This window comes from Triticum aestivum, chromosome 4B (assembly GCF_018294505.1).
Source record: "Triticum aestivum cultivar Chinese Spring chromosome 4B, IWGSC CS RefSeq v2.1, whole genome shotgun sequence".
Lineage (NCBI taxonomy): Eukaryota > Viridiplantae > Streptophyta > Magnoliopsida > Poales > Poaceae > Triticum > Triticum aestivum.
Genome location: NC_057804.1, coordinates 380,638,640 through 380,652,925, shown reverse-complemented (window position 1 = coordinate 380,652,925; position 14,286 = coordinate 380,638,640). Strand labels below are relative to the sequence as shown.

The 14,286-nt window shown below is 50.6% G+C and overlaps 1 protein-coding gene across 1 annotated transcript; it reads right to left on the bottom strand.

Annotated features, from left to right (window-relative positions):
• Positions 1-2,722: 2,722 nt before the first annotated feature.
• Positions 2,723-4,629, bottom strand: LOC123092253 (NAC domain-containing protein 92). Its single transcript, XM_044513965.1, has 3 exons — positions 4,249-4,629; positions 3,862-4,139; positions 2,723-3,754 (listed from the first exon to the last, which is right to left on the bottom strand). Exons 1-3 carry the CDS (start codon positions 4,460-4,462, stop codon positions 3,221-3,223), a joined length of 1,026 nt encoding a protein of 341 aa, XP_044369900.1. The 5' UTR covers positions 4,463-4,629; the 3' UTR covers positions 2,723-3,220.
• Between the last annotated feature and the right edge of the window lie 9,657 nt (positions 4,630-14,286).

Sequence of the window (14,286 nt, the reverse complement as noted above, 5' to 3'; positions counted from 1 at the left end):
AATATCCGCATGCACTTAATATACTTTCAAATCAACGTGCATTGCACATACACATTGACTAGTCTAGAGCTAGAAATGCAAGCGACTCCTCTACAAAACTGTTACCTCCCACTACGCGTACCGGATGCTGTGCCGAATGTGTTTTCCAGCTATAAACTCCCAACAAGAAAAACTGTGCTGCATTATAGTGATTTCTTATGTCTAAAAGTAGAGTTTCTTTCTGGGGACAGAAGTAGACTGCACATATCAATCTCTCACAAGCCAAACAAGTCAAGCGTAGAATCATAGAGACCGTGTGGGCAACACAACATTCCTGTCAAGGTGGATTGCAAACTTTATGAAAAAGGTACCTCATCTCACTCGAAAAGTATGTGGAGAGTCCATATCAGCCATTACTCCTGGATCCCATTTTGCTATGCCAAATCTTTCTCTTGCTAAAAGTGCAACCTGTCCAGTAATCTAGAGGCAGATGCGATGTAGCGGTCTCAGATTAGTGTCAACCTGTGGTTGGATGGTTAGAGAGACTGTGGTATCCCTAGCCCATCAGGGTTCAAATCCTGATGCTCGCATTTATTCCTGGATTTATTTCAGGATTTCCGGCGATGTGCATTCAGTGGGAGTAGACGTTCCCGTCGACGACGAGGTGCCTACGGCGACTTCGTAAATTTCAAGATGATATGCCGGCTCAGTCTTTCGGAGGTGCTCATAGTGGTAGGGTGTGTGTGTGTGCGTTCATAGGGATGAGTGTATGCGCGTGTATATGAGCGCTTGTGTCTGTACTGATGTTCAAAAAAAAAAAGATTAGTGTGTGTCCTGTCCATTTCTTGAAGTGCTCCTGTGCCCCTCGTTCAATGGACAGAGAAAACAGAGGAGAACCGGCCACCAGTTTCTACTACTCTTTGATAGCCGATAAACTAACTCGAGGTGTGAACCGCGTCGTCGTACTACTAGTTAGGCGTGTACAATGGTTGATAAGATAGTTTTATCGTAAGTCTTGCATGTATATTAGAGATGACAAAAAAAATGTCTACAATGGGTAATCTCTTAGCCTTATCTTCAATAACTAGTTGTTCCTAAAAACATGATGAGACATATTGTGTTAAGAGATCATCTCTTGCCTTCACTTAATTAAGAGAAGACAAGCTTTCTCTTATGATTTCTCTCTCCTTCACCTCATCATTTATCCTACGTGGCATTGCTAAGATAGAACAATTATACATGCCAGCATTATCTCACCGGCCGATACCGTTTGCGCCAACGCTCTGCGGTTGCTGGATCACCAAATGAAACTTTGGTCTGCCGGATGCAAGACCTTGGATCGGGAGTAGTGTTGGTGGGCCTGTTTGTCTTGGTAGTTAGTGGTCACGTCCCGAACGATCCCTGATATCTAATCTGATGCAGAAACGAATGCTTATTATAGATGCTTGTGTGAAAAGAAAAGAAAAGAAAAGAAAAAAAAGAAAACATGGAAACGAAGAGGCCCCACGTCAACCGCCATTGGCTGTGTCTTGTCAAATCACCGGATAAAATGGGTACAAAATCCGCGCCCTAATCAACAGACTGAAAGCAACCTGCATCTGGACATCCACATCGGATTAATTAACCAAATTCTTAGGGAAATAAATAAACAAATTGAGGATCCTTAGGGGCAACATGGGTTATGCACCCTCCTACCCTTGCTGACCATCTCTGTTTGTTTAGACCTCCCTCTTCCTCCCTGCGATCATTGACGAGGAGTTAAACAACTTGTTGGCTAACCTATAGCTATAGCTCCTGGTGGTGGAGCCTAAAGTTGTGACGTCACTGCGACTGTGCGACTTGGACAGCTAATGATCCAATCCGAGTTCCCACAATATTACAGTAGTTTTCATGAGTCTAGCTTAGCCTTTCCTTGTTTTTTAAGGGGCAACCGAGAAATATTCGCCAAGCGGACGTCCGTAATAAACTACTCTACTACTCTAAATTTGAGTAAATATATTTCCATGCGTCGCAGCTGAATGAATGAATATAGATGGATGAATGATTCTTTCACAAAAAAAGAAAAAAGGAATGGATGGAAGATTCCTGCTGATCCTCGCATCCTTTTCCTTGCTGCACCGTCTTCGTCTTGGCCGGGTTTTGATGCAGGAAGGAAGCGAGCGCGTGCCAACAGCGAATAGATCGCCACACCTTGCGTCCAACGGAAAGCAAGCGGTTCCCGGCGCGCCTCACCTCTATATGTGACTGTATGCTGTGCGCGCACGCAAAATCGAGGGCGAGAGAGCGGCTGGCCCGTCCCGCTCGTCGCCGTCGGCCGGCGTGTGTGTGAGCGACAAGTTTTCGCCCCCACACCCCGCGTCGAGCTAGGGTTGGTTCTTGGTTGGCTGTTTGGTTGGTTAGGATCAACGGATGTGCTCGTTTCCTTCCTCTCTTCCGTTGCTGCTGGATCGCTTGGAGACACGAGAGACGCGGGGCGGGCCGAGGGTTTTCCGAAACGAGATAAGGCTGCAGCTTGTAGAGGGGTAGTACGTCTATGTGTCGAGTTCACCAACTGGACGCCATGACCACGACGTGCTCCGGGAATAATTGGAGCCCGCGGTGGCCCCATCCGTCGGCCCAAAACCATTTATCTCATATCTCCCCTTGCTAGATTTCGGAAGGTCCCCATGAGCAGCACCAGAAAGGAGCAACCCAGTGATTAATTAGCAAGTGCAAAGCGGTACAGAGAGAACACAAGCACCGATTCACATAGTGACATGTCAAACTCAAGCAATTAATGATCAATGGTGGTACATGTACATACAAAGCTACTAGTAGTAGAGCTAGCTGGCTGGCTCATCAACGGCGCCCAAATTAATCGATTCACAAATGGATCTGAAGTCGTCCCCCCTAATCTACACACATTAATTGTATAACCATCATGCTGCTACTGCTAGTAATTAATCACAATCAGAATATAGTTGTAGTGATATGTACACACAGATCAAGATATGAACCTAGGACTAATTAATTTAATAACATGATTAAGGATGCCTAGCTAATCCCTGGAGGTCTGTCGGTCTGTCTGGATAGATAGTAACCTGATCCGACCCGAGAGTCCTCCGGAAAGAAGATGATGCTGCATCAGCAAACCACTAACACGAGCATCACACACCAAGTTAAGTAATCCAACTGAGTAATTAATCAACGAGCCAGAACCAATCGAGCGAGAATCATGTGGTAGGTGCAGCTCCGGCCGGCTTCAGTACTTCCAAATGTCGGCGAGGTTCAGGGCGGGGTACTCGTCGAATTGGTCAAGGAACTCTTGATTCTGAGACGACGGTGTCGCCGCCGATGAGATCTCCGCGCAACCGGCGGCGTTGGGGTCGGTGCTCAGCCCGGTCTCGCGGGACGGGCTGAGCGCAGACGTCTGCCCCGAGACCTGCTCCGCCTTGCAGTACCTCCGGATCGCCGGCGACATGTCGCCGGAGTTGGCGGCCGGCAGGGAGAAGTAGGGGCTCGAGTACATCATGTGCGGCGGCATGTGCTGTTCCATCTTAACCTGGAGTCCGGAATGGGCACCGGTGGCGTAGGCAGAGGTGGACTTGAAATCGATGACTTCGTCGACGTCGCCGCCCAAGGGAGGGTCCATGAGGGGCGGCAGCTCCCCAGAGTCAAGGAAGTCAGTGATGAAGCCCAAGGAGCTGACTCGCTCGATCCCGGCCTCCGCCGCTGCCATTGCCCCGTTGGTGGCCGTGAGCTCTTTGTTGAACACCTTGGACACGGCCCACTCGTCCTGCACGCGAATCATATACTCATATTTAGCACTCATGAATGAAGCCAGAGAGAAATTAAGGAGAAAAATAATTGATAATGAATCAGGAAGGAGGATCGAAAGCAAACCTTGGCGGAGCGCGGGAGCGGGTGAGTGAGCTTGCCCTCGAGGCGGAACTCGTGCATGACCCAGCCGGTCTTCTCGCCGCGGGGGGCGCGGCCTAGGTAGAAGACGAGCGTCTTCTTCATTCCGACGAGGATGCCCCTCCCCCGGAAGATCTCCTTGTCCTTGCCGGTGGCCTTCCAGTAGCCGCTTTCGGTGGCGCGGTTCGTCCTCGTCCCCGTCGGGTACTTGCGGTCTTTGTGGCAAAAGAAGTACCACTCCTTCTCGCCCATCTTGGCCTTGCCTGTCCGGTGGAAACACGCGACTAAGTAAGGCAAGATTCCCACGGCCGCTCGGGCTCGGATCAAGCAAGTGCGCGCAAAGGAGCAGCTTAATTTGGGTGTGTTGTGTACCTGGGAGATGCCATGGCTCGCACTTGTTGAGGTCGACCTCGCCGATGACGCCGGAGCAGAAGCGGTGGTCGAGCGCCTTGGGGGTGAGGTAGTGCGAGATGATCTCCTCGTCCGTGGGGTGGAACCGGAACCCCGGCGGCAGGTCCAGCCCGGCCGCCGCCGCCGCCGCCGCGTCCTCCACCTCCGCCTGGTTTACCACCGACGCCTCAGACATCTCCGCGCGCGCGCGCGTGCCCCAACTCCGCCGGGCACCGAAGCAAGCTAGCTAGAAGAAGAGGAAATGGAAGCCGAGAGAGAGAGGAAGAGGAAGAGGCGTGTGTGAAAGAGGGAGAGAGAGGCGGGTTTAGGAACAAGGGAAGGGAGAGAGACTGGGCCGGGGGGAGGAACCGAGGACCGGCTTATATAAGGCTCCACGCGGTCACTCGCGCAGAGAGAGAGAGAGGCGTGCTGCGTGCGGGAGGCGGCTTGCGGGCCAAGACCCCTCCCACTTCTTACCGCGCGGAGTTGTGCCCCGTAAGCAACTCTAATTACTTGTCCTAATCTTAATGGCTCTTGATTCATCCTCTACCTAGGCCCCAACTTTCTCACATTCAGAAAAAAAAAAGAACTCTCTCACATTCAGAGTATTTTCTCCTCCTCCACCGGCCCGTGTCCTGTCCCGTGGAATGAATATTCACGTCCGATCACGGCTAACGCGGCAACGATGCGTTGGACACAACCTGACTTCTTCTTATTTATAAAATATTTTCTCCCTTAAATAAAAACCCATAGTAGGAGTAGTAGTAGTAGTAGTAGTTCATACATATACACATTGATTTAATGTTGGTTTGATTACTCTGACTTTGGAAGGAAACCGGCATATCCCCACATGCATCCACAAGAATTCAACTCATCCGCTCTCGGCCACAACGCAAGAACCATAGAGTAGTAACACTAACCACATCCAGTTTCTTTCAATCAAATCAAAGGATGATCAGAGGTTGCTATGGCAGCTATTTGTAACTCTCGCGGAGTCCACACATCCAGTTCACGTCACATATTGATCCGTGGTTGTCCCGTTCCCGTCTGCTTTCTCATCCGCATCTTTTTAGTTCGAGACTTTCTTGGGTTGTCTGTTTACAGGAACGACGTGCCATCGAGAGAGCCCGCGACCACCACAATTTTCTGCAAAGATACGCGCGCGCTTTGCCTTGCGGCCGAGCCAAAAGCGATGAGCATCCGACTCGCCGAGCAGGGTTTTCCCTTTCCCAAGTGGACAGGACACGCTCGGTGCCATCATCGGGGAGCGGTCCCAAAGTTTTCAACCTTTCACTCATCAAGCGGTACACATCTCCAGCTTTAAAAGAAAGGCGAAATGGTGACGCGCTCCTGTTGTGGCCTTGTTTGCTCCACACTGATAGAGAGACATAGCTGATTTTTATTTCCCTCCTGCAGAGCAGTGATGCCCCTTGAAGCCCCGGTGCTCGAAGTTGTGGCCAATGTTTTGCTTAATTTTTCAGTGTCTTTTGCACATTTAGTATTGGGTATATCAACAGGGCTATGTTTGTGTTTGTTTAATATATCTTTGTGCATGTATAACGTATATCTCGGCCCACCTTCTAACCATTGTATAGTTGAGTTTGTGGCCCACATTGTACTTCATATATACGTGCGTTATGCACCGATTAATACATCGAGTTGCATTGCCAAAACTTTCGTTTTCATCATGGTATCATACCTCCGATTCTAAACCCTAACCCTCTGCCGCCGCCGCCGCCGCAACTTCCATCACCGCCGCCGCCACCCGTGTCCAGCCGCCGCCCACTCTTCTCGCTTTCGCTCTTCCCTCCCTAACCGTAATCGCGCCGCCGCTAGCAGCGCCGCCCCTACCACATCGCGCCGCCTCTTCCTCGCCGCGCCGTCCTCCCCGCACCGCGCCGCACCACTACCCCTCCCTGACCCATGGCTTCCCGCAGTTCCTCCGGCACCACCCGCACCAACCCGTTCGCCGGCACCGACCCCATCATCATCCGCGATCTCAACATCCTCGGTAGGGTTCCCGTCATCCTCGATCATCTCACCTCCACCTACTATACCTGGAAGACGTACTTCTCCCTTGTGTTCCGTGAGTACAATCTCCGGGATCACATCGATGGCTCCGTGGATTCCCGGTTCATGGAGGACGATGAGGAGTGGATGACCATCGACGCCACTCTTATCCGTTGGTTCTACACCGCCATCTCAAAGGATCTCTTCCACACGGTGGTCTCCGCCGAGGAAGATGCTCACGCCGTCTGGATCAAGCTCAACGACCTCTTCACCGACAACGCACTGCATTGCAAGGTTTCCTTGCACGGCGAGTTTTTTGGGTGTCAGCAGCATGACTCGTCCGTTGACGATTATTGCATGCGCCTTAAGAAGCTTGTTGACGAGCTCCGCGACCTCGGTGAGAAGGTCTCCGACGAGCTTCTTCTCAGCACACTCATTGTCGTCCTGAACGACGACTTCGGGAACGCCGCCTACAACATCCCCCTCATCACTGACCCGACGTTCCCCAAGGCTGTGGCGTACCTGAAGCTGGAGGAGAGGAGGATGTGGATGTCGCGCGGGGGCTGCTCACACGGCCCTCACCGCCGGTACCTGCGGCGGTGCCCCGCCCCGGCCCCCGAGCCGCGGCCCGGACCGGGCCCCTTCCAGGCGTCGCCCCCGCCCGGGTTACCCTACCCACATCAGCAGCCGGCTCCGCAACCACGGTGGCCGCCGTGTCCGCGGCCGCAAGCAACAACAGCAGCAGTCGGCAGCCCAGAGCGGGGCGACGCGCCAGCCACAACAGCAGCTCCTGCCGGCCCCCTAGCAGGCTGGCCAGAACCCCTGGATGGGGGTCGTTCACGCGTACACCATGCATGTACCGCGCGCCCCCGTCCCGGGCTTCTTCGGTGCCCATCCGACCTCTCATCAGGCGCTCCACGCGGCTCCGCAGCCGTAATCGCCCGTGTTGCCCTACGGCCCCTCTGCAGCCTATGGGCTGCCTTCGGCCAGTGGGTACCCCCCGATCCTCGCGGCGCCGCCACCACAGCCGCAGCCGTCGGCTCCGGCACTCGCACCGGCGCCTTGGGACCCCGCACTCCTAGCGGCCCTCCACACCGCCCCACGCTGCAGCAGTACACTAGCGGTGGTGACTGGTACATGGACACCGGAGCCACGACTCACATGGCCGCCAACCCCGGTAATCTTCCCGCCGCTCACCCCGTTCACACCGCTGCTCGCATTACCGTGGGTGTCATGGAATTGTCATGGCAGATGCCCTAGAATGAGGACTTAGGTGCAGAGCCATCGCAACGTAGTTAGCTTGAAGGGGTTAAGCAGGAGAAGGGACACAGAGAGTTTATACTGGTTCGTCCCCTCGCGGTGGAGGTAAAGGCCTACTCTAGTTTAGGGTTGTATTGCTTGGGCTTCGATTACCAGGGAGCGAATACACTTAATTTTTCAGTGTCTTTTGCACATTTAGTATTGGGTATATCAACGGGGCTATGTTTGTGTTTCAGGTGAGTTTTTTTAGCACATTAAAAACATTAACATACGCGACATGGGCGTTAGCTCGCGAGGTCCACGTGGCACTAGGAGCAGTGCTCGGTGGTGGTGGGTTGGGCAGGAGCTTGTCGTTTTTGTTGGGCCATCCGACGTGGGCTGATAGGGCCGTGGTAGCAAAGCCTCATTTTCTTCTGCTCCCCTGATTTTCTTCACCCTAGCGTTGGCGCCGCCACCATCGCCGTCAGCGCATCCCTGTGCCTCCGGGGCAGATCATCAAAGAAGGTGCGGTGCTGCTCGTCCAACATGCTTCCCCCCCCTGCGCGCTCCATGAGCACTTGGCCACCAAATTTCCATCTCGCCCGACCTCCAGATCCATGGCAGCAGCCACGGCGATCTCAAACTTCACGCACGGCCATCGGTCTTCTTCTGCATCCTCCATCTTCAAGAGCGTCCAGTTATGTCACATCCCTAGTTCTGGCCTGACCTATGCTTGCTTCCATCTGTGCATCATGTTTAATTTTTTGAAACTTGAACTGAGGAATTTAGAAGCCTCAAAACCCTAAATAAAAGAAGGGCAAAAACCCTAAAATCTCATTCATTGTTCCAAAATGCTCTTCTTAAATGTTTGATAATTTTGGCAAAGCATTCTGGTCCCAACCAAAATATTGAACATTTTTAAGGACTTAATCTTGGGACTTTGAATTTAAATCATTAGCTATTTGAATTTGAATTATATTCATATAACTAGAATATAATTTCAAATACCCCTGAAATATTTTATGAGCTTTTGGAAAAGTCCATCTAGCAAAATAAAAATATTCAGAGAAGCTTTTGGCATTGTTTGAATTATTTTAAATTCAAAACAGTGGCAAAATAAATTTAAAAATAAAACAAACAGAACAATAAAACAGAGCAGAGAAAACTACCTGGCGCTCACCTGGCAGCCCAGCCGGCCCAGCTCCTATGCGGCCCAGCCCATCTGGGCCTCCCCTATCGTCTTCCTCCCTGCCAGGAGGACGGGCACGCGCCCGGCGCGCGCGGCCACGCGCCCCGGCCACCTCCTCCCTGCCTGGCTGCCTCCTCCTCCCCCTGGACGTCTCCCGCAACGCCACGGAGACGCCCTCGACCCCCTCGACCGCTATCCCTTCTCTCTGCTCGCTCTAGCTCTCTCCCTCTCTCGATTTGGAGCACCACCGAGAGCCACCGGAGGGCGCCACCGTCGCATCCATAGCCACCGGCCACCCCTCGCCCTTCCGCTGAGCTCAGGAGCTCCGCCTCGACCCCCTCTTCCTCCCCACCGATCCACGGCCCTCCGGAAGCCTTGCAACGTCGCCGCCATCGTCGTCTTCATCGTCGGCCGCCGCGGATCTCCATCGTCGACCCGTCGCCGTCCGAGCTTCCCCGAACACGCCGAGGCCACCACTACACTCCACGTGAGCTCCTGATCATCCTCCCCCTCTCCGTTTTCTCTCTAGCATGCCGTAGCCGCCGCGCCTCTCTCCCCCGACAGCATGCCGCCGCACGAGCTCATCGCCGACGAGGCTCCGGTGGCCATTTGGTCCTGTGCGTGCCTCCGTTGGGTTCGTGAGCTCTCATAGAACGCGTAGGTGCTAACCGTAGATCCTCCCGTGCACCGTGTCGTCGTTTTCATCGGCGCCCGAACTCCGGCCGCCGCAACAACCTCGCTTCCGGCGAACTCCGTCCACCCCGCACCCTTCCGTTGGTTCCCCTGGATGCGCGCGGCCACGGGCCACCTCCTGGTGCCCTTGGCGCGTCGATCCGTCATCCCTGGCGCAACTCCGGCGAGCCACCGCCGCTCTGGGTCGTCGCCGTCGTCCAACCGCCGGCGAATCCGACGTGGCCGTCGTTAGCGGCTAACCCCCCCACACTAACCAACCCCCTAGGCCACTGACTCATGGGCCCCACGCCCCTAATTAATCACAACTTAACTCCTGTTTAGTTTAAATTAATCACAATGGCCCCATGCGTCGGCGTTGACCTCGCTGACGTGGCCTTTGACCGGCCCCACATGTCTGTGACTCCAGCCAGCGCTGTGTCACTGACCAGTGGACCCCACTGGTCGGTTTGACCCGGACCAGCCCTTGTTGACTCTACTGAGGTCAGCATGACGCCATGCTGATGCAATATTCCTTTTCTGGAATTTAGTTTATTTTATAAATAATCAGGAAAATTCCAGAAATAGCTAAAACTTCAATAAATCATAGAAAATTAACCGTAACTCCAAATGAAATAATTTATATATGAAAAATTATCAGAAAAATTCAAGGAATCCATATGTACCATTTTCATGCATGTTTGAACAATGTTTGTCCTCTGTTTTGGACAAAACAATAAAGGTCATTTAAATAATCATATATGGAGTTGGAATTTGAATCATGTATTCAAACTAACTTCATTTAAATCATAGCTAGGTGCATTAGCCCAAAACACATTCATATTGCCATGTCATAGCATGCATCATATTGTGCATTGCATTGATCGTGTTTCTTCTGTGTTTGCCGGTGTTGTTCCCCCTCGATAGACTTTGTACCGGCGATGTGATCGATGACACCGATGAAGAGCTATATTATCTTCAGAAGTGCCAGGCAAGCAAAACCCCCTTGTTCATTCCGATACAATCCTACTCTCTCGCTCCTGCTCTCTTTTACTGCATTAGGACAACAATGACATATTTGTTACTTGCTGCGGTAGTTGAACCCCTTTATCCTCTGGATGACCTGTCATTCCACAGTAAATAGATGAAACCCACTAGCATGAGTAGGAGTTGTTTGAGCCCTGTTGTGCCTACTCATTCTTGCTTGTTTGTCATGCCTGCTACTGCTTAGAGTTGTGTCAGGTCTGATTCATCCGGGATGAATCAGAGGTGTGTGAACATGTCCTACGGTGTGTGAGCTAAGCATGTGAACACGATTTGGTAAAGGTAGCGGTGAGAGGCCATGTAGGAGTACATGGTGGGTTGTCTCATTGCAGCCGTCCTCAGGAACTGAGTTCTGTGTTTGTGATCCATGATTCAGCTACTACCACGCATTGGGCCCGAAACCAATGGACCCTCTCGGCTTCTTAATCACCCTTGTCCTCTGTCCAGGAGTTGTAAGTAGTTTCTGGTGTTTGTAGCCTACTGGAGGCCGTGGACAGCGCTGACCGTAGGGGTGGGCTGTGATGCAGTAGGTAGGTGGCACGGTGTACCGGATACCCGTTAGGTATCTCGGGAACCCTGTTCACATCGTTTGGGGCTATGAGCGAAACTCCGGCCGGATCTCCTCATGGATGGAACCCGAATAGGCGATAAACCTGGACTAGAGACTCGAGTGTTTAGGTAGGCCGTGGCTGACACCCACGTTGGGCTTCCGCTTGAAGGTTGCCGAGCACATGTCGTGTAAACGGCGGTAAGTGGTGAGAGCGTGTGTGAAGAAGTACACCCCTGCAGGGTTAACATCATCTATTCGAATAGCCGTGTCCGCGGTAAAGGACTTCTGGGTTGCTTATATCAGTTCATAGACAAGTGAAAGTGGATACTTTAAAATGCGCAAGATAAGCGTGAGTGCTATGGATGGCGTTCTCGTAGGGAGACGGGAGCGGATCCATAGTGGTGTATTAATATAGTGAATATGTGGACTCGTGTGCGCCACCTCAAAAGAGTTACTTGCAATAGTAGATCAGGATAGCCACCGAGTCAAAGCTGGCTTGCTGCAGTTAAACCCCCACCATCCCTTTGTTGATAATGATGCATATGTAGTTAGTTCTGATGTAAGTCTTGCTGGGTACATTTGTACTCACGTTTGCCTATTTTATGTTTTTGCAGAGAGACTTCGGTCTCGCTAGTAGTACCGCGTGGACTTCGACGTTTAGCTTGTTACCTCAGCTACGATCTTGTGCCCTCGGCAGGATCTGGTAGATAGTCAGGCTTCTCAGCCTTTTTCATTTATAGATGTCTGTACTCAGACATGTTAGCTTCCGCTTGTGCTTTGATTTGTATGCTCTGAATGTTGGGTCATGAGACTCATGTTTGTAATATCTCGCTCCTCGGAGCCTATTGAATAAATACTTGAGTCGTAGAGTCATGTTGTGATGCCATGTTGTGTTTGCACATATCGAGCATATTGTGTGTATGTTATTGAAATGCTTGGTATGTGTGGGATCTGACTATCTAGTTGTTTATCTTTAGTAGCCTCTCTTACCGGGAAATGTCTCCTAGTGTGTCCACCGAGCCATGGTAGCTTGCTACTGCTCCGGAACACTTAGGCTGGCCGGCATGTGTCCTTCTTCGTTCCTGTGCCTGTCCCTTCGGGGAAATGTCACGCGATGAATACCGGAGTCCTGTTAGCCCGCTATAGCCCGGTTCATCGGAGTCCTGCTAGCCCAGTGCTACAGCCTGGATTCACTCGCTGATGACCGACACGTTCGATGCTGGGTCATGGATGCCTGTCCCTGTAAGTTAGTGCCACTTTGGGTTTACGACTAGCCATGTCAGCCCGGGCTCCTTATCATATGGATGCTAGCGACACTGTCATATACGTGTGCCAAAAGGCGCAAACGGTCCCGGGCAAAGGTAAGGCGACACCCGTGGGAATACCGTGCGTGAGGCCGCAAAGTGATATGAGGTGTTACATGCTAGATCAATGTGGCATTGAGTCGGGGTCCTGACAGCTTTGGTATCAGAGCTTGACTGCCTGTAGGATTACCAAGCCAAACTGGTCGAAGTTGAGTCTAGAAATTCTTTAGTTATGTAAGGGAATTGATTGTGGGATGGAACGTAAGGCTCTTTTTACTCCTTATACCTCATGGCCTTCTGATCTGAGTCAACCTCTTCTCTTCTATGGGGGTTAAGGAACTAGGCTTTCTCTTCTTTCTATCAGGATCACGTGTTACTAATCCGTAGATTTATAGAATTGTTAGACTTAAGCCTCGTTTCAGTTCCTATTACTTCCGTATGTTAATTGTTGATCTCGAAACCTTGATATTGTGCTTCTGAGTGGCTATGCCACCATTTCTGTAGTATGTCTCCAAACTTTTTGAGCATTTACAGCCGTTATGCTGTCCGAGTCATTCCAGGTTCCTAAATAGTCTGATGCATTTGCAAATCCTTTCTTTCCGTTCCCGATGTCCCTTATGGTCAGAATAAGCACACTAACCGGTGCGTTGAGGTAATTTATTGCCTTGACATATATGTTGGAGTTCCTATTATGACCCTAAGTGCTTAGAGGACCACCTAGTAAGCTAGCCATGATTTGTGTTCCCAGTGTGATGATTCTGGCCTTTATTCTCGAAAGCATCCCGTGATGCCACTTAGTAGTAGGTATTCTACTCCTTGGGTTTTGAACCCGAGATTCACCCTACTTACTTCATGTTGATAGTGTTTGCTAGTCCCTTTAGGATATTAGTAACCTTTGCGATAGTCCTCGAGGTTCGTGGTACATCCTTCTTCCAATTACCATGGACCATTCTTGGCAGGAGTTCTTCTGAACCAAAAGATGACAACAAGAGTGCTCTCGATGAGTTCTCCATGCTATATTGTGACTCTGCCAGTCCTATCTCTCTACATGGGTTATCTGGAAGAAATGTTGATCTCGCTCGACATACTAATCTATGCATCCACAACTCAGAAAATTATATGTTCCTTTGAGTTGTTCTCTTTAGTTGCATTCTGACCCTCGTCTATCAATTGATAGTCAAGAGTATGCATGCATTCGTTTATCAATACCTATTACTCTTGTGGTCTGTCAAGCCATTCTATCGCGGAATGACTAGGAGAAACAAACTCCAGTACCTCTTCCATATCCAGGATTGGGTCAAAGAAGTTGTGCTCCGCAGAACAAATTGCTAATCCAGCTTTTGTTCTGCTCTACCTTGGAGTATTACCATCTTTATATCGGGATTGTTATAGGAATTGCACACCATCCTATGAACTCTTGGTACAGTGATACTTCTTGCCATCATTGTTCATTCCTCGGTTCCTGTGTTATTGTAACCGGAATGCCGACAAGTGAATCGTGGTGTGTGAAATCAATACTGCTAGCAACTCTGTTGCTTGGTAGTTAAATGGACAACAACCTCATTCTTAGCATGCTGATTATTGAGTCATCATTCTAAGATTGATCGTGCTACCTAGTCCTTATTCCTGGTGCACTTTTCAATCAATGAGTTAGGATAGTGTCAATCCTTGCTTGTTTGATTATATCGTCTTGCCCTGAAAAGCAAGATTGTTCTCAAGCTTAGTAACATACCGGTGGTTCGTGATTTTCCAAATATCTTCACGGAAGTATCACCAGGTTGTCGCCTGACCGCTATGTTGAGTTCGTGATCAAGTTGGTTTCTTGTAAACTAGCCATTCTCCAAGAATCTGTGTTGCATACCCCTGAGTTGGTTGGTCAAGCTAAACAAGAACTTGGAGAGTTGGAAGATGGAAGCTTGTCCGATTTAGTTCATCTTAAGGGATATCTTGTGTGTGTGTGTGTTGAAGATAGATGATATCTTTATTGGTTGATCCTCGTGATCAATTGTTGGATA

Excerpts from the sequence above, each read along its gene's own strand:
- LOC123092253 (XM_044513965.1), bottom strand. The coding sequence starts at position 4,462 with ATGTCTGAGGCGTCGGTGGTAAACCAGGCGGAGGTGGAGGACGCGGCG. Across the intron at positions 4,140-4,248 it reads CGAGCCATGGCATCTCCCAG|GCAAGGCCAAGATGGGCGAG; the intron begins GTACACAACACA and ends TCCACCGGACAG. Across the intron at positions 3,755-3,861 it reads CGCTCCCGCGCTCCGCCAAG|GACGAGTGGGCCGTGTCCAA; the intron begins GTTTGCTTTCGA and ends ATTCGCGTGCAG.